This window comes from Pyricularia pennisetigena, chromosome 6, assembly GCF_004337985.1.
Source record: "Pyricularia pennisetigena strain Br36 chromosome 6, whole genome shotgun sequence".
Classification (NCBI taxonomy): domain Eukaryota; kingdom Fungi; phylum Ascomycota; class Sordariomycetes; order Magnaporthales; family Pyriculariaceae; genus Pyricularia; species Pyricularia pennisetigena.
In genome coordinates, this window is record NC_043744.1 from 5,250,677 (window position 1) to 5,270,567 (window position 19,891).

General features: G+C 52.4%; 4 protein-coding genes across 4 annotated transcripts; 2 read left to right on the plus strand and 2 right to left on the minus strand.

The window, feature by feature from the left end:
• Positions 1 to 845: 845 nt before the first annotated feature.
• Positions 846 to 2,460, minus strand: PpBr36_05289 (uncharacterized protein; the record flags this gene model as incomplete). Its single annotated transcript, XM_029892445.1, has 5 exons — positions 846 to 1,499; positions 1,570 to 1,928; positions 2,003 to 2,071; positions 2,157 to 2,231; positions 2,427 to 2,460. The coding sequence occupies 5 exons, from the start codon at positions 2,458 to 2,460 to the stop codon at positions 846 to 848; spliced, it is 1,191 nt and encodes a 396-aa protein (XP_029749469.1).
• Positions 2,461 to 3,337: 877 nt separating this feature from the next.
• On the plus strand, positions 3,338 to 4,985 carry PpBr36_05290 (uncharacterized protein; the record flags this gene model as incomplete). Its single annotated transcript, XM_029892446.1, has 2 exons — positions 3,338 to 3,684; positions 3,815 to 4,985. 2 exons carry the CDS (start codon positions 3,338 to 3,340, stop codon positions 4,983 to 4,985), a joined length of 1,518 nt encoding a protein of 505 aa, XP_029750236.1.
• Positions 4,986 to 7,006: 2,021 nt separating this feature from the next.
• PpBr36_05291 (uncharacterized protein) lies at positions 7,007 to 9,351 on the plus strand (the record flags this gene model as incomplete). Its single annotated transcript, XM_029892447.1, has 3 exons — positions 7,007 to 7,938; positions 8,008 to 8,718; positions 8,787 to 9,351. 3 exons carry the CDS (start codon positions 7,007 to 7,009, stop codon positions 9,349 to 9,351), a joined length of 2,208 nt encoding a protein of 735 aa, XP_029750237.1.
• Positions 9,352 to 9,818: 467 nt separating this feature from the next.
• Positions 9,819 to 17,746, minus strand: PpBr36_05292 (uncharacterized protein; the record flags this gene model as incomplete). The annotated part of the gene is given in 4 exon segments (XM_029892448.1): positions 9,819 to 10,185; positions 10,205 to 12,465; positions 12,536 to 17,302; positions 17,360 to 17,746. The coding sequence occupies 4 exon segments, from the start codon at positions 17,744 to 17,746 to the stop codon at positions 9,819 to 9,821; spliced, it is 7,782 nt and encodes a 2,593-aa protein (XP_029750238.1).
• Positions 17,747 to 19,891: the final 2,145 nt, after the last annotated feature.

The window sequence follows — 19,891 nt, forward strand, 5'->3', positions numbered from 1 at the left end:
TGTTGGTCAAATGGAGGAGGATGGAGTAAATTCACGACTGACTGACGCGCTGTTCCAAGAGTGGGACCATTGGTGCTACGATGGGCACCCACTGTACCTCTACTAGCCGTAGAACGAAGCGCCACATCGCTGAGCCGCCAAAATACCACTTAAATTCTGTAGCAACCGCAGCAAGAGCTCGCTAACCTGACTAGAAACTTAAAAGCCCCTTCACTCGGCCTAACCTTTATGCACAGTATTTGCCTCAGATACCCTACATACCTAGCTACGGAGTAACCTGACTTGGTGGTGCAGTCAACCACGGATACCCGCAGGTTCACCATTTTGTGTACAACACAACAAATCACATCACATCACTTCCAGGGCGCTTGCAGTTATTTATGAACGTTTTCATGGTCGTCGCGTGAGCACTACCTAGGAACAGATACATGACGTGAAAAAGGAGATAAAAAGAGACGTGACTGAAGAAACCGCAGATCCTGCCGTATTATCTTGGCAGCAGAGTATCAAAAACACCTTCCTGTAAGAAGAATTAAGGTGTCGACAGGGCAGAGCGGCCAAACCCTCCAGATGCAAACCACTTTTGTGTGAACGAAATAGGAAGAGACGTCAAAAAAAGCGCAGAAATTTCCCCAGAACACCCAGCAGAAGCAGTTTTCCCCTCCCTTCTATCAAACTCTCAGCACTGATGCCCCGAAGCGTGTAAAGTTAGTTTTTTTTTTTTAGGCGCGTAATGTGATGGGTGTCGGACAGAAGTAGGGGTTTGCGGGCGGCAGAGAGACAAGTGTATGTGTTGTGGGTATGGTTATGATGATGTCGATTGGCAGTTCTTTACGTGTTGTATCTTAAATCAAGTCGGCGACGTTCATAGGCATCTCCTCGATCTGCGTGCTGTAGAACTGCTCAATCTCGCGCATCATGCGCACATCGTCGGCGGTGACAAAGTTGATGGCGACACCCTTTCGGCCGAAACGACCGCCACGACCAATCCTGTGGATGTAGTTCTCACGGTTGGCGGGAAGGTCATAGTTGATGACCAGCGAAACCTGCTGGACGTCGATACCACGAGCGAGCAAGTCGGTGGCAATCAGCACACGGGACGAACCCGAGCGGAACTCCTTCATGATCAGGTCACGCTGGGCCTGGTCCATGTCACCGTGCATGGCAGACACAGTGAAGTCACGGGCAGTAAGCTTATCCGTGAGCCAGTCGACCTTTCTGCGGGTGTTGCAGAAAATGACAGCCTGGGTAATGGTGACAGTCTCGTACAAGTCCGAGAGGGTGTCGAGCTTCCACTCCTCCTTCTCGACGGCAATGTAGAACTGCTTGATACCTTCCAAGGTAAGCTCGTCCTTCTTGACCAGAATGCGGACGGGGTCGCGCATGAACTTGGTCGTGACCTCCAGGACGTCCTGGGGCATGGTGGCCGACAGCAGGACAACCTGGGTCGACTGGGGGAGGAGCTGGAAGATGTCGTAGATTTGCTCGGTGAAACCACGCTGTGGGGTGTGTTAGTATAAAGACTGTGCATGCCTCGTGGCTGGTAACATATGGGTCAATACAACATACCGAAAGCATCTCATCGGCCTCATCAAGGACAAACATCTTCATGCCGTCGGTCTTGAGGAAGCGGCGCTGAATCATGTCGTGAACACGGCCAGGGGTACCGACAACGACCTGGGGACCGTCCTGAAGAGCCTTCATGTCATCACGAACGCTGGTGCCACCAATGCAGGCGTGGCACTCAATGTTCATGAAGTCACCAATGGCAACAACGACCTTCTGGATCTGCTGAGCAAGCTCACGAGTCGGGGCAAGGATCAAGGCCTGGCACTGCTTGACGTTGGTGTCGATCTTCTGGAGGACCGAGATCGAGAAAGTGGCGGTCTTGCCGGTACCAGACTGGGCCTGGGCAATGACATCGTGGCCTGTAAGACATGAATATTAGCCGACTGCGTGTGCGCGACCGAAGTGTCTGGACCAATCTTGGGGCAAAACTTACCCTTGATAACGGGCATGATAGCGCGCTGCTGGATAGCAGACGGGCGCTCGAAACCGTAGGCATAGATACCTGATAGGAGGCGGTCACCTTGTTAGCGCCAAACGTGGGAGCGAATGGAAGAACAGGGATTTTTTTCTTTTGTTCGCCCACATACCTCGAAGCAGCTCCGACTTCAGGTTCATCTCGTCGAAAGAGTCGACGGTCTCATCGTAGTTGGACTCGATCTGCCCTGTAGCCGGCGCAGTAATTGTCAGTAAGGAATCACTCGATAATTGCGCCATCTAGTGGAAGTCATGAACCCCCAAGTTCAAGCAAGCCCAGCGCTGGAAAGGTAGCAGATTGCGCAACTTGGCGCATTCGACCCCTCGGCTCGAACGCTCGTCGCGTCAAGCGCTCCTAAAGACGCTGCAGATATCCGACGTACCTTCGGGGACATCCTCGAGTCCCTTGTCGGCCATGGTCGCGGTGTTGGTTGCGAAGATTCCTAGATCACAAGCCCGGCTTGCGATCTAAGAATAGTGGAAGTGAAGAGTTGGCGGTTTGGTGGGGCAAACAGGGCCGAATGTCCGCAGTTTTCGCGTACGAAAATCTGAGGAAGAATGAACAAGAAGCGAAGATAGATTCAACGATTCTCACTGTAAGGAGAATCTGAATCTGTTTTTTGTGTTTTGTATTGTGATTTTATTCTTGTTTGGTGGTGAGATGGGAAGGCCGAGCAAGTGCGAGAAAAAAAAAATTCGGGATGGGGGGAATATACAACCTAGCCTGAGGCGAGGAAGGTTAGGTGGGGCATGAGGTAGGGCACGGGCGTCCAATCCAAACCCCGCCAACACAGCATGCTCCCCGCTGCGCAGGCAAGTTGCAGGCCTGCTCATTGCGCAAAAAATACATCAGAACAAAAACTTTTAGTGGGGCTTCTGGGTCATGTAAAACTTCTCTGCGATGATAGTCTTCCCCATTTCTTTCGAAAAAAAAAAAAAAAAAAAGCCTTTGCTCCCCTCGGACTCATTTGTAAGACGACCAAGTATTGTCGGGCGGCAAATGTGGTTCACTGGTATCAGAGAGTTACCGCAATAGATTTTTTTTCTTCACTCTGTTAGGCGGATCCTTTGGTCCTAGTCTTGAGTCACTTCCTGTCAACTACACACCCACCACATCAGCACATGAAGACTCATTTCAACCCTGCCAACTCGAAGGGCGCTGCTCAAAAACACTACTGCAAACTCCGAGTTTCTGCAAATACGAGTGTCCCAAAGAAGTGAATCAAAAGCATGCACATGTTTCTTGCACGGAGAATCAGAATAAACTCATAGTTCGCAGCCGACAATTTTCGACATGCTGCAATTCAGGGCAGACGAGGCACATATGTCTGGTGGCGAGTCTATTACTCAGGACTACAGCAGTCGCGCCGCCGAAAATATTGCCGAGCACGTCTCAAACGATGCACTTGAGTCATCGATTCCCGTTCATCCTCTGGGAGTGAAGCCTTTGGGGAATCAGTATTTCGCATCTGGCAGTAACGCACGGCGGAACATCGGGGCTTTCCAAATACTCCCTGATGAGGCGTTGATGCTTTTACTTGAACAGTTTGATGCACATATTCTCCAGGTGCTGGGATACACTTGCAAATTTTTGTTTGCATTCTGCAGCTCGGATGATCTGTGGAAGACTCTATTTCTCGAGTAAGTCATTTGGATTGACGCATACATTTCGTGGCTTCCACGGCTTTGCAAGTGCAAAGTTTATTTTTTTAATACTTCTTTTTTTTTCGTGTTTTCGTTATTAGCTGTTTCTGTTGACAGCTATTCCCAGATCACATGAAGAGAATCCTCGCCCTTTTGAGTGGTTTGGCTCTTGGAGATCCAGCCTCCTTGGCTTCAGCAAGGAAAAAAATGCGAAAGTAGACTGCGGCACCGTGTTCTCCGATGTTCTGCATCGTCCCTTTGTTTGCAGCCATGTGCCTTTGGCAGGATATGCCGCCGGGATTCCCAAACAGAATCAAATCAGGAAGTTCCCAGATTTGACATACGATGATTTCGCGGACAAATGGAGCAGCACTCCATTCGTGCTCACCAAGGTCGTGCCTGCTTGGCCCGTATACAACCAATGGACCCTCGAAACCTTGTTGAGCAAATATTCCGATGTCAGTTTTAGGGCCGAGGCCGTAGATTGGCCATTCTCAACGTACTACCAGTACATGCTCGATACCAAGGATGAAAGCCCTCTGTACCTGTTTGACAAAAGGTTCGCTGAAAAGATGGACCTCACCATTGGACAGCAAGATGGTGCTGCTTACCGAAATCCTGACTGTTTCGGGCCCGACCTGTTTGAACTCCTCGGATCCGACCGTCCAGCACATCGTTGGCTCATTATCGGTCCAGAAAGGAGCGGCTCAACATTCCACAAGGATCCAAATGCAACCAGTGCATGGAACGCAGTCATCCAGGGGACCAAATATTGGATCATGTTCCCTCCATCAGTGCAGGTGCCTGGCGTGTACGTATCCGAGGACAACAGCGAGGTTACCAGCCCTCTCAGCATTGCGGAGTGGCTTTTAGAGTTCCATGCCGAGGCCCGCATGATTCCCCAGTGCGTCGAGGGCGTATGCAACGCCGGAGAGGTTCTCCATGTTCCCAGTGGCTGGTGGCATTTGGTGGTGAACTTGGAGGCTGGCATTGCCTTGACACAGAATTTCGTGCCGAAATCTCACCTTTCGGACGCGCTGAGTTTTCTTCGAGACAAGCCTGATCAAGTCACCGGATTCAAGAGGGACATAAAAGATCCCTATGAACTGTTTCGGAGTGGCCTCGAGCAGAAACACCCTGAGCTGCTTGAGAAGACTTTGGAGGAGCTTGAGCAGCGTGCGCAAAGGAAGAGAAAGTGGGATGCCGCGGTCGGACCACATGGAGAAGCAGAGGAGAATGGTGGTGGCGGTGGCTTCACATTTGGTTTTGGTGGCGGTGATGACGACGACATCCCCTAAGCAAACAGATGCAACTGTCACGAGTAAATGGTGGCTCTTGTCTACTCAGACATTACCAGGGTGCAGCCAAGCAAGGCATTGTTGGCAAAGAAAGCAGCTGGCGTGCTTGATAGCCAGCCGATAGCCTCGTGGTTGAGATGGGTGTTCAAGTGTTTTGTACAAAGAGCGAATGCAATGTATAAAGTTGGCTGAGATGAGATGACAGGATTTCTGCGGCAAACTCTGAAAACTTTAAATGATGGACAGATGAATGGATGCATGTCAAGGAAATTGGCACCGCATCGCCTCGACCAAATGCTTGCTGCTGATCTTCCGGGGCTGCAATTCCCTACGGTCGCTGACTTGTCTTCTTACTGAACCCCCACTCGTCTATTACAAGTAGTTGTATTACTGGGCAAATTTTGTTGGTTTGTAACTTAAGCCATGCTAGCCAGCACTCCGCTTATTTACCAGGAAAACCTAAAAACGACCGGGACACATGGAGGAGGGATGAGAGCTCGAGATTCGTCTGATAGATAGGCACCAGATCCGTTCAGCAACCTGGGCCCACTGATGTGTTCAGCTCAGACATTTACGTAGCAGCCATTGGCGCGCACCTTTTTTGCTCTGCTACGGGCGGCGGGAGTAATTTCAAATGTCTGTATGGGCCGCATCCGGTCTACCAATTCCCCCCACCTACCATTTGGATCTTACTTACCTGAGCCAGACTCAGCCCCTGGTTGGCTGGCTACACAGCCTTGGCCCCCCACATTCCAGTCGCCCATTCTCGCCAGGGCGAAGCACGAATGACCCCACGCGGAAGTTGCCTGCAGAGTATAGAGCGGTTGGTTGGTGGCCTCAACAACATTGGACCTTGTCCTCCTGACCGACCGACTTCAAAGGAGAAAACGACAGTTGACTTGAATTGAAACCAAAGGCCGGGTTCCCTTTGTCTAACGCCTAATCTAGTTGTGCACTACTACAGTATTCTTCTCTTAAGCCCTCTTTATTTATGAAGTCATCACACATTTACTTCTATTATCCTGTCACTTAAATCCGTTCCGCCACAGCTTCCTGTACTTTGACAGAGTCGATAACCCCTTCTTGGCACAGCAACAACAATAACAACAATAACAATAACAACAACAACAACAACAACACCGAAACACCGCCGCCTTTCCCTTTTACAGCTTGCTATCAATCGATCGCTCTATCGCGCCTTGTTCTACGTATGCTAGCGTCATCCACTCCTTCCTACCGCACTTAGCTTCATCATTCCCTTCCTATCTTCATCTGCACCACGGACGGACGGTACCTAGGTTAGGTAGGTAGTGTGCATACAAACCAAGCCCTCACCCCAGCTTCACCCACCCACTCCTGTCTCGTGCCTCGTCCTGTACAATTCCCGCTGACAGGGGCATGCAGACAGACGCACCCTCGCGCATCGGCTTACCTGCTGCACCTTGCCTTGCCTTGCCTTGCCAACTTTCCGCCTCTCATCCCGACTTGTCAAAATAACTTATACCTTAGCGGTCAAATACCTCGAATCCGGACTTGAGGCAATTTGGGCTCCTCCTTACACAAAGCAACACTTTCTTCCAATAATAGCCAGCCCACTAGCTATTCTTTATCGCATCTAAGCACGAAGCAAGCAACGTAGACGCGCAACTCGATACAAGGCCAGGCCGAGCCAGCCAATCCAAAGCAGGCCGCAGGCGCAATCGCTCGCCGCCCACTTACCTGGTCTGATCTGCGATCACTCAGCAGCAGCTGGCAGGTCTAAGCTGACCGCTGTCACACCCGAGATTCGGTCCTTCCCTGCTGTCGGTACAATATACCACCAATAGCGTCATATCAAGTCGGATGCTGCCTTATATGACCTCTCTAAGCCCGCGCCGCCCCCAACGCTTCTGCTTACCTCCGCCTCTTGATTGACACCAGAAGTCAATTTCCCACACCACGGCCATATCTGCATAACAACAGCTCGCCCCCCGAGGCATTTACCTCTATAACTTATCGCCAGAATCGGCACTTCTGGCAAGATGGTGTCAGACGAGACGTACGAAATATGCCTGCCTATACTGGAAGATGAAACGCTGGACGATGAGGACAAGACGGACAGGCTCGAGGAGCTCTTGCGCAAGGAAACTTCTTTAACTGGCAACAGTCTCGAAAACGCCGTTCTGGATGCTCTTTGGCGATATCGTGATGGAGGGAATATAGCAGCATCACCACCTCCAATCAGACAGACAATCCTTCGCAGGCCATCACCAGCCTCATGGCGTGCAAATTCGGGAACCCCTCTCTCGGGTTCTCCCCGACTCGGCGTTAGCCCGCTGGCGCCGCCAGGCTTCGTCCCGACCCCTTTTGGGCGCAATGTCGTGTCTTCTACTGCATCGCCTTTCGGTTCACCCCGCCCTTCGCCGCGACTGGCTTTCGCTGCCCCTATCATCCCGAACAGCCCAAGCCTGAACGCGTATGAGTTCGCTACCGATGCACCATCGCAAGAGACGTTTGGAGACATGCAAAACGACAATGTCGACTGGCTTACAAACGACGACGCGGTGAGCGTCACCTCGTCGATTGGTACCGGGAGCGCCCTCAACGCCGCTGCGCCGGAGTATGCTCCCTCGCAACAGGTGGATATGACACCCTACGACATGCTTCGCTCGATTCTCGGTCCTTCGAGATCGGACGAAGAGATAGATGCTGCACTGGCCATGCACGGCTATGATCTCGGTGCCATAATTTCTGCTTTCATGGATACCGTGGACCCCAGCGCGATGCAGGCCTCTCAGACCGAGGAAACTAAAACCAATGGACTCCTCATCGGCAAGTCGATGACCCCGGATGCGCGGCCCTCCACCCCGGCGGACCAGAGGTCAGGAATCATTTGCAAATTCTTCTTGGCACAAGGGCAGTGTTTGAGAGCCGATTGCAGGTTTTCGCATGACCTGAGCAACCATGTCTGCAAGTAAGTGATCCTTTGATGCTATGGCAGGATGCAAGAGGCAAACACGCTAACCTGGCCCCTGATGATCAGATACTGGGTCGCTGGGAACTGTTTAGCGGGAAATACGTGTATCTTCTCACATGACCCTGTCCATCTGTTGAACAAGCTTTCAGTAGACGGAACCAGCACTCCCCCGCCCTCTCACAAGGGTGGAATCAGTATCCAAGTCCAGGACATGAACTCTTTTCCTTCGCTGCGGCCGGCAACCCCCGAGCACTTGAGCGGTCTGGCCTCAGGTGGCTACTTCCCATCCATGGGAGTAACTCCACCTCCCGGTTTCAAAATTCCAGGCCTTGCCGGGGAGAATATTCGGTCTCGCTCTCGTCCGAGCAGTCGTCAGCAGCAACGCAAGGAGCCAGTGCAGACTGCACCATCTCTGGACGATGCCGAGGCTTTCCCATCTCTGGGGGCCGCGTCTGCCAAGTCAACCAGCAAAAAGCAGCATGGCAAGCGCAGCAGTCAAGGCCATCACAAGGAAGGGTTGATTTCCAGTTCGCTGGCAGATATTGTCAAGATGTCGCCATCGCCCACGCCTGAAGCGAAGCTAGTCTCTAGGAAGATGGGTCGCACTGTCAGCTCAACGAGCATACGGAACGGCGAGAACAGCGCTGCGGCGCAGTCAATCCCCAGTCCGAAGCATATTCCGTGGTTAGAAACTGGTGAAAAAGCGAACAAGGCATACCTCAAGGCTCGCCAAGATGCTATCAAGCATGGTGGCCTGAGGAACAAGTTTTTGCAGAGGTGAGGCTTCTGATATGCGACGGGCGCCCCAAACATGAATCGTCAAAACCAACTAACAGAAACGACAGTGCCGCTCAAGCTTGGAACCGAAACGACGCTCGCGCGGCCAAGGCTCTTAGTCTCCGTGGTCAGAGCGAGAACGATCTTATGAGGAGGGCCCATCGTGAGGCGGCACGCGAGCTATACGAGGAGCGTAACAAGAACAACAACAGCGCCGGGTCTGAGTTTTACGTCGACTTGCATGGGCTTCATCCCGAGGAGGCGGTCGAATATCTCGAGAAGGTGCTGCTGGAGAACGAGAAAGAAAGCAGGCCGATATATGCCATCACGGGCACGGGCCACCATAGCAAGAACGGTAAGGACAAGGTCGGTAAGGCGATCCGCGGATTCCTGAATGAGTGGCGGTACGCGTTCCGTGAATTCTCGGTTCCTGGAGACCAACGGAACATGGGTGGGATCTTGGGTATCGACGCGAGAAGCTACGACAAGAGTCTGGCTAGGAAGTCGTCACAGCATGAGCCGGTCGACATACTTGCACAAGGGAAAGAGATTGGCGAAGGCAAGGTCAAGCTTTTGGTCAGGGATACGACCAAGGAGCCACCCAAGGGGCCTGCTGGATACCGTGGACGATGATTCCCTCAAAGACATATGGACATGAGCCCGCAACTTGTTGATACAGTACTTTGGAGAGCATAGTAGATTCTTACTTGACAACAGACAAGCCGAGTTATATATAGCTGATGCTAATTAGGTCTCGCTGGCCTAGAAACAGAAGAAAGACAAAAAAAAAAGAAAAAGAAAAAAAAAAGAAAGAAAAGAAAACACTATCATCAACTCAGGTGCCTTTGATTGTTTGCCTTCAGGTCAAGTGCATATTATGTTGTATACCTTTTGATTCTTAGGTGGTTGATTAACCGTAGGTACAACCTCTGCATCTTTAGAAAACTTAGACGGCCGACAGCTCCTGAAGATGGGTTCAATGTATTAAAATACCGTAGATTTCAACGCTCTTTTAGGTCTAGCTATAGTGAGGTTGATGGAAACGAAACAAAACAAAACCAACAACTCAGCCCATAACAATAGGTATACAGCAGCCGAAATCAGTAGTCACTAGCTTCATCGCCCCCTAAAGTTCCCCGCTGCTTTCCGTCGTAGTCCATTTGACCGACATCGTCGCTGTACTCCCCACTTTGGATTTTGTCGTCTTCAATGTCCAAACCAGGCTGCATGTCATTTGTGTCATCGACACAACAATCATCATCATCTTTGCCCTTCATCGTTTGAGACATGTCCTGCGTGAGCTTGTGCTTGGTCATGGTGTTGCGGGGATGTCCCGTAGCTGTCATCGTCGTGTGCTCCACGGCCGTAATCCTGAGCATCCTCTTCTTGCCCGGCGCCTGCGCGGCCTGGATTGCAAGCGCCGTTTTGAGGCGCTTGTTCATGCTCGTAATGGGAACATCTGCCCGACTGGTGGTGGGTTGAAAACCGAGAATGCGTAGGGTCTTGCTGGCTGTCGTATTCGTCCTCCTCGACATCTAGGTGCTGCGAGAATTGAGAGCCGAGGTATTGTCGAGGGTGGTGTTGATCATGGCAGCCCTGCGATTGCCCCTCTCCGGTCTGGTGGGAATAGTAATCGTCGTTCCCGTCATGCATGTCAGGGTGGTCCCCTTGCAGTGGTTGACGGTGGTATTCCCCCCCGCCGGCGCTCATGTAGTACTCCTCGCCATGCTCGTGATCCTGTCGATGAGAGAATGTAGGGCTCTTGTCGGGTACTGCATACCCTGCCATATCCGCTTGCCCGTCGATGCCATGAGCATCATAGTGGTCGCTATGGTTATCGTCATGTGCTCCCTGCGAATAGTTGTCGTCGTCGTCCCTGTCGCTGATTCCGTCGTCATGGAGGCTCAAGTTCCCGTCTTGCATATGGCTCTCATGGGGACCATCTCCGAACTCGCTGCCACCTCGAGATTCCCGGCCGGCCTGTGACAATCGATCAATGTGATTGCCGGCAGCATCCTCTAGATCATCATGCCCTTGAGAGCTCCTGCTGTCTTCTTCATTGCCTTCATCGCGATCTAGTATTCCAGCATTATTTTGGAGCCCATCGTCACCGAATAGAGAGCGGTTTTCAGGAGTCTCGATCTCGTCTTTGTACTTGTGCACATGGCCTTGCTCTGGAGCCTCGTCATCTGAGACCATTCCATCGAATTCGTCATCAAGCATGCCCGTATTGTGCACCTTGTCGTGGTCTTCATCGTTGTCTCCGGCCTCGTTGGCATTGAGCGTAAAAGACTGTAGACTCTTGGCACTATTCTCGTCATCCTTTGCGCGATCATCGGATTGCCCGACGAAGTTTTGCAGATCGTCATCATGTTCAGCAAGGCGACTGAATGTATAATTATCCGGCAAGTTCTCGTCCTCAGATTCCGGGAAGTCAGGACTCGACGGGGGAAAGCCGCGGGATGATGGGTGGCTACCGAGGCGAGACATGACGGATCTTCTCCCGTCTCCATCGTCATTTGGATATTCTGCCAAGTTGACTGGTGCAATGGACAGTGGTGGACATGAGGGCCCCCTATCTGAGAGAGAACTGTCCGGAACTTCAAGTTCCTCATCTTCCGTTTGTTTGGGCTCCTCCTTCAGTTGTATTGACTGCCAAACAAATTGCTGTGTGCCAACATCCGGCTCAAAGAGGCTCTGAGGGCTCCCATGAGATTCAAGGCTGTCGTCGTCCTCCCTTGCGAGATCACCCTCCAATCCCAAGTCGATTGACCGCCTGTCAAAAGCGGGACTGGAGGGAGTAAAGGATACTGGTGACGGGATGCTGTGCACGTCGTCAACTATGTCTAGAGCGAGACCTTTGCTGATGTAATCAGACGCGACATGCGCCTCCTTTTCGATCTCAATGTCCTTGACTTCATGTGGCCCCTCGTGCTTTTGCACAGATCTTGGATAGAGATCATCAGCCGCGACGAAGAAGTGGTTCGTGCCGTCCACTGGCTGATATTCATTCTCGGTTCCGTAAGTGCTCAGCTCTGTCTGGTACTGTGACCCATGCGTGCTATGCTCAGTCGGATACTGAGATTTCATGTAGCTTGAGCGTGTGCGAGAGTTGGGTGATATAGCCCTTTCAGACTGCTCTGGCTCGTTGTTTTGAGACTGCATCATGTTGTACACGAGGACGGTGCCGGCACCTGCTGCCAGGCCAGCGCCACCGGCAAGCACCACGGGCCTGAAAACAGAGCGGGTGTTAGGGTCCCTACCGGACTGGCCTTGGGTATTAAGATTTACATCGCGGCCTTGTTGAGAGTGACTCAAATCGCTGTAACGCGTCTGGCCAATCCCACTTCTTTGATCAAACTCAGTGTGCAACTTTTGCGAATGTTCGTCACCAAAATAGCGTTGTTGGTAAGATGACGGGAACTGGCCCTCTTGAGCGTATCCGTGGTGACTTCGCTGCGGCTGCTTATAAAACTGAGGCGCAGCGTAGTTGACGATGTGCTGTTGGCTTGCTGGCACTTGGGAATACAGGGGATAATTCTGAGCTGATGCTCCTTGAAAAGGTGATACTGGAGAGATTTGAGGGTCCTCTCTAGGTGCAAAAAGCGCAACTGAGTGCTTGGGAGGTTCCGATTTCTGTGGAATCGAAGGGGCACGGTTGACCAGGCCCTTGCCCTGTACCAAAGTTGGCGGCGGTGGCTTGTCATTCTTTTCCTTTTCCTTTCCAGAAGAAAACATGTCCGAGAACTTGGAAAAGAAGCTGTTTCTTCTTTGTTGCAGGCTCAGGCTGGGGAGATTGCTTGTTATTGGCAGGTACCGGAGCCCGCTGGTGTTGTTCTTTGGAGGGCTGCTGGGCCAGTCGAGGCGGTTCTTTTGGTGCTGGCTTGGACTGTTGAAACGTGTTTGACTGCAACTGTTGGGATGGCCTAGTGGTAGGACCGGCAGCGGGCCGTACAAAAGGTGCCGGAACCGCCTCCTTTTGCACTTGCGGGGACGACGGCAACCAGTCTCCCGGCTTTTGCTCTTGGAGGGCGTTGGCGGAGGATGATGCTGGCTTCGGCGGCGGCATCGGCTTTGGAAGAACCCCTCCTTTAGGCGGCACGGGGGGATGTTGCTGCTTCGATGGCTGTCTTTGTCCTGTTGACTTTTGTATGCCCTCCGGCTGTTGCTGTGACTGCTTCTGGGCCAGAGCTCCAACGTACGGTTGTGAGGAAGCTGGTCTGGAAGCACATGCTGGGTTGGCAGCAGCTGTAGGCTGTATATGCTTTCGCTTAACGGGCCCAGATGCAGGCATCTGCGGCGCTGCAGTCTTGGGTAGTTGCGCCGCAGTTTGCTTTTCGGAGGGTTGTCCTACGAAAGCACTCTTTGCGCTTGCCTTTGGGGTGGCTACCGGACCAGGGGCTTGCTTCAGGGAAACAATTGCCGCAGCTGCGGTTTGGGAGACGAAAAGCTTCTGTCCATTGGCAACGAGAACGGGGCCAGAGGAGGTTGTCTTTGCGGCAGTGGGAGGAGGAGGGTTTGTGGCCACCAAGGCCAATGGGGCTGACTTGATGTCTGCAAGCCCCTTTGCCTGTGGTATCGGTTGCGCTGAGGGTTTCGTCTCACCGGCTCCCTTTGCTGATGAGGCATCGGCAGCAGCCGCAGGTTTAGCAACGGCAGACTTTGCAGGGTTTACAGCCTGTGTCACTACCAGCGTAGCCTTCACGATCCCGGCTGCCTTCTCTCCAGCCGGAGCCTTTGACAGGGGCTGCCTAGGTACTGTGTCCGGAGAGACTACCTGCTTTGCGGCTAGAGGAGCAGCGGTATTGGCTTCCGGGCCCTTTTTTGCCTTGGCCGCGGTTATAGCCCCATTTGTGCCCGCAGTTGCTGCACTGGGTGTCTCAGTCTGAGCCTTAGTCTGGGCTGAGGGGGCTGGGTTCTTGGCCGCAATCGCAGTGGTTCCATTTGCAGGCTGAAGCTTTGCAGGTGCCGACCCAACTTTCTCATTAATTTGCAGCTTTGCCTGCGCCGCCGTTGCTGTTGCAGCAACTGTACCTGTATCCGGAGCATCCAGCTTGGCTGCGGACTTAGAAGCTCCCGCCGGTGGTTTCGCAACCGAGTCCTTGGTCTTTGGTGCTGCAGATGGTGTTTGCTTATTGCGAATGGCCTGGTATTCGCTGTTCGACTCAGCCCAGTCGCGATCCCACTTGGCCACGTCGGCTCCCTTGGTCTTCTCATAGGCCGCAAAGAGCAAGCCCGCCACGGCAAGAGCCTTGTCGGCGTCATTCCCTGTCTGCTTTTTGGCAGCTTCTAAAGCGATAGCAACACTAGTGCGCTTCTCTGTATCGTGGCACATCACCTGGGCGCCGCTGTCAACGAGCAACTTGACCATCCTGTCGCTGACCTTTGCCGCCGCGTCTGCACCTACCCAGCCGTCAGACAAAGTGACTCTCAACGAGGACACAGCAAGCAGGAGCGCTGTAAGCTGCCTCCCGTCTGCGGCGTTGACGTCCGCCACCTTCTCCTCAAGCGTCCGCTTGTCAAGCAGCAGCTTAGCAGCAGCGAGGTTCCCGCACCGCACCGCGTGCATCAGAGGTGTTCGGCGGTCGCGATCCGCCTTGTCGACAGCACACGTCTTTCTGAGCACCAGAAGCTTAACGACGCTATAATTATCACTCAGTACCGCGGCGCTCAGGGCCGTCTGGCCACTCTCATCTGCGGCATTTATATCCGCACCTCCAGACTTGGCATCAAGCAGGACTGCAGCCAGTGCGTGCGATCCAACTTCAGCAGCGAGCATCAACGACGTCTTGCCGTTGGGCAGTCGAGCATCGACCTGGGCACCAACTTTCTCGTCCAAGAGCGCTTTGGCGGCTGACCTGTGCTCGTAGTAAACAGCATGATGCAGCGGCATGTAGCCTGCACTATTTGGCGTATTTGCCAGATTCTTGACCGTGCTGTACTTCAAGATTGCCTTCAGGGCGTCGACATTACCCTGCATGGCAGCAAGATGCAATGGCGTATTCCCGAGTTGATCTCTGTCCTGTGCATAGGCTATCAGAGACTTCACCACTGGTCTATGGTTCTGCAGGGCGGCATAGTGAAGCGGTGTCTGATCCCTAGAATCGACCTTGCGGACCTGTCTGGCCTTGCTCACTGCAGGCAGCGGCGTCCTGAGCCCGTACAGAGCAAACATGTGCAGCCAACCGGCTCCTTCAAAGGCTCGGTCTGCTTGCTTTCCTTGGCTCTCTTTAGTCTTCTGCTCCCGTTGTGGACCAGACAAGGACGAGACCAATGGGCCGAGGGCACGAGACCGTGCTAGTTCTATGAAGTCTTCCAAAAACCGGTCTCCATCACTAGACGTAAAACCGAACCATTTCAGGCATGGGTTCAATGTTCCGGCACCAGCCTCGACTATGTGGGCGTGTCGGAACCAAAAAGACTCGGCATATTCTGAGAATGCTAATTCGGGGCGAGTTGCCGACGTCTTGGTGGCGCAGGGACCTTGAGAGCCCCTGGACCGCCACTGTAGGTCTCGCATCGCAATGTTGAGGAATCTCAGGCATGTGCTCACCATGCTGAGATGCACAAAAGACTCCGGCGAGGGAGAGACGGTGTCTTTTTCAACCTTTTCGGCGGCGACTTTTGGTGGCATGACGAGCTGTGCGAGAGAGTTGTGGATTGGCCTTACAACCTTGCGGCCACTTGTTGCGTCTGCGGTAACACTAAGCAGGCCTCGAGACAGATGCTTGACAATGCCCTCCATGTCAGCCTCTCGGGCCAGGAGTTGACTGGCGCCACCCTGCTGAGGGCTGAAGATGCCCGAGAGGTTGGTCATGTCGGAATCTATCTTGCCGTCCATCTCGACAGCAACAAACAACTCGGGAAGCGTCAACGGTCTTGATGCAAATGTTGCCCACTTGATCATATTGAGGCCCCGGGACTTTTGCGCTGGGCTTAGTGCGTCAAGATTGTGTTGATACAGATCTCTAGGCTGTTTGGCTGACTCCAAGGGCTTTTGCTGTATGCTCTGCTGAGCTTGCTCGCATAGCAACCTCGCCCAGAGAAAACTGCGCTGAGCCCGTTGCAAGATCACACCTTTCTGGTCTAATGCACAGACTTGCTCAAGCTGTCGATACACATACGCTTCGAGATCTTCGACATTGTTCTCTCCCATATGTATGGATTGCATGTGCCCTTTCTCCTTGGCAGCAAGTTCCCGTGTGCTGGTGACGCAGATCTTGGAGCAAAACCGCCGACTAGTCTCGGTAGGCTTGGCCCCCGATGTTGGCGTGGGACTTGAGTTCTGTAGCAGGCACTTCTGGAGATCGTCCAGAAGCTCATCTGGTTTCTCACAAACATCAACACCATCCACAAAAATGAGCACGTTTCTGTCTTTGAGGGCACAAGGCAGCGCCTCCCTGCTTATGGCTTCAAGGAGCTCGTCGGGCTTCCACACGGGCAGAAACCCTGGTGTTAATGCTATACGAAGGCGGTGGTGTCGCCGGATGAGCCGCTTCAGGGATTCTGGTTTGTGCGACATGAGCTGATGAGCCAAGGAGCTCCAGAAGCAGAGTCGCCATTGCTCTCCTGCCAAGTTCACTGCAGATGTTTCCTTGAAGGAGTATCCAAGCACTAGCGTTTTTGGTTGGCTAGCGGTGATGTTCTTGGAGATCTGCCTGGCAAGGGTTGTTTTCCCGGATCCGGTTTCGCCTTGTATTACAAGAAGACTGTTTGTTGAACTATTGAGCCATTGTCGATACTGGGCGTTTTTCGAAACCCTGTCGATGGTGAAGGGAAGAGAGGTAAGTGTGTCGAGTTCTTTTGGCTTGCTTTGGGGGGACACCTGCTGGCAGGCCTGTTTTAGCGATGCAAGACATTCTCGAAGTCCAGCGATTGTTTCTTCTTTCTTCTTTGGTTCTGACTGAGCCTCCTTGATCGTCGGCTCCATCGTCTTCTTTGATGTGTCTGGCACCTTCGGCACGACAGCTGGCGGCTCCCTCTTTGCTGTACTGTTTGCCTCTGGCTTGGCACCCGGTTTTATTCCTTTCTTGCTATCTTGCTGCGTTTGTTTCTTGGCCGCCGGATCCAGCTCCTTCTTGCTCGGTGCAGGCTTCGCAATCGATGGGCTCTCAGTGAGTTTTGCAGCCTCAGCTATGGCGAACGCAACGTTCTTATAATTATGATCGTTGCGAGTGTAAAACTTTACCATCGTCACATGATTACAGCTGATCATGGGAATTATCTTCTCTCCGGGGACATCGAGTATGGCACTTTCCCGGGGAACCAGGCATCTTTCCGAACCATTCTTGTTCATGTTGACCTCCTCATAACATGACACTAGTACAACGTGGGACTTGATGTGGTTGCGGAAGTCAGTAGAAAGTTTGTCAATGCCGCCTGGCTCGGCCTGAAGTTTCTTGAGGAGATCTGGACCAGGGGGTAATGCCGCCTTTAGGCCCCCCAAGACAAGCATGTCGGCCATGATCTGGTGGACGGTTAGGCTTCCCGCTCCTCGGTGGGGAACACCCAAAAACATGACACCTTTTACGGAGCTGTGAACCCCAGGATACTCCTTTTGGTTGATGTGAGCTGTGACAAGTGCCTAGGCGTGATTCTTTTTGTAAGCCGTCATAGGGTTGAAATGGAACAAAGCACGTACCTGCTTCACTACCAATCCTCCTACACCATGACAGACAAACACGAGCGGTCTGTTTGACAACCTGCCATCTCGGGCCCAGACGAGACTCTGCAGCAATAGATGTGAGAATGTCCGCAAACCACTGCCTTTTGACTCTGTGAGCCAGGACTTTGCATCATAACCGTAGCTGTAAACGCGAGCATCAGGAAGATTCTCGCTGGGAAGAAAATCTCGAAGCCACAGGGGCCCGACCATGCTGTTCTCGGCGGAAGCCGAGGCAGTCCAAGTGGCGAAGGGGTGGCCATCTAAGCCAGGCACTGCGATGATGTCCAGGCCATTCGGCTTCCACCCCCTGCCACCATCTTGGAAAAGGGGATATAATCCCAACAGTGGCGTATTGTCAGCCATAGTGTATGCCAGCCCGAATACTGTTTGACGACTCGTACGGATGGGCAGAGTTATTCTGACAGCAAAACGCTTGCTTTGAACTGGCGTCGAGTGGCATATAAACGAGAACAAACTGTATATGTCTCCTTCGAGGAGACAAGGGTGCTCCGGGCTCTTGAGCGGGTATAGGTATAACTTTCTTTGACGTTCAAAACAGTAGTTGGGATAGGAGCCAGACACGCTGCAAATAGAACAATGCACCTCGATCAGCGGATAATAATTATGATATGCGTCTCGCACCCGTGCTTGCTTGATGTAGAGGGTACGGCCTTGAGAAAATAAGGAGTATAGGTAGGCTGCAGATGGAAGCTTATTGTTCAGACAGAGCTGGAACAGCACGTAGATGATTCAGTCATGGGCAGACGGAGAATGGGGGAACACGCTGAATATAAGCGTCCAGGAAAGAGTATACGGAAGATCCAATTAATCTGTTGGTGACGAGGTACCGAATAGATGATGCAGGGCAACTCCAAGGTAGAAAACAAGGGTCCAAAAGTGGTTATCCAGACAGATCCCGAGACAGTTTGGCATGGCATCCTGGGGAAGATGTCACCAACGGCATCCGTAATAACGGGGCCGATACAGTTGCCCCGTTGCAGACTTGGCCAACAACGGGCTTCATAGTGACCCATGGTACAACGACTGACTGCAATCATTTGCTGAAATCTGTTTGAAGTATTGATAGCAACGAGATTTTTTATGCTCGCCGTCTCATCGTTGACTCCTTTGCTTTCCGAACTCGAATCAAACAACCAAAAATATTCCCGCCAAACAGCTTTCACAGCCCGATGGCTCGCTATATTGAGGCTACAGCTGAGAGGCCGCAGCGATAGAATTTGCCCATGTTTTGCAAATGTTGTTGGTCGTTGCTTGCATGATGCGACAGCAACGTGATTAGGGGTTGGACACACAATGGCCTAATCTCACACTCAAAAGTGGCCCCTAAAGGCTGTTTCGGAGACGTACCCGTGTGATGAGCGAAGAAGCACGGCACAGAGTTGTGATGCCAAGGCTGCTTTGAAAGTGGACTATGGTAAGGCTGGCCTGACAAGAGTCGGGTAGCAATTGCTTAACGCGATATTGGCTGGGGCCAGGGGGCTTTGTTGGGCGTGCTACAGTAGTTAGTGAGTGGACCGCATGCTCCAAATGAGACGCTGTTCTCGGTCCACCTAAGCGCTTGACCACACCTCGTCCCTGCGCTTACCAGGTATGAGATGTCTCATTCGAGCCCGCCGAGCAAAGAGTCCAGTTTCCTTGGCCTGGCCTGGCCACCGGCCACTTAACAGACCAAAAATGACAATTGTACAGTACCGTAAACCGCCAATACCAACACCTCCCCGGGCCTTTCACCCCTGCGTCTGCAACGGCCAGACCTGATCGATTTGCACAGCCTAGCTGCCGAGTAGCTCTCGTTAAATGTGAGAAATCAAGGCTTGCGTCTGGTTGATTCTTGTCTGGGAAAGCACTCGGGATTCATATTGAAACCCTACTCGCTCGACCCCTACTCGATCGACAACGTGCCTGCGAGAGGTAAAGCATTTTAAATCAGGGCAGAGGTTTTTGTTGCGTGTTCGGGAGCTTTGTGTTATCAAAGCAAGCCATGATTGAATAAGCACAAGACATCATCAGAGTACGTCCACAGTTGAAGGCCAACCAAATTGTGAAATCCGTGGATGCGGGGAGTGGGCCCACATTCAACCAATCAATACCTGTTTAGACTGCTTCTACTGTAGGAGAAAAAGGGACAGGAGCTTGCTTGGCTTGGTACCTGATTCCTGAGTGATCGAACTGGCAATCGAATGTTGACCAAAGCATCGCACAATGTAGCAGATTCGATTCAACCGGGGTGTTCTCCCTTCATCCCCGGATTACTGATCGCGCCCCGGTGTTGACAATTTTTCTCGACCTGCCAAAGGAAGCTAATGTACGGCCGAATTAAGACACCCGTAGATATCGATGATCATTACACACGACCTCTTGCCTCCCGATCACTATAGACGTCCTATATGTTGGAACCAAAATTGAACCTCTCTTTACCGACCCCTTTCAAAAAGCAATCGCCGCTGTCTGTGAACACTGAGATTTCAGGTTTACCCCAGAAAGCAA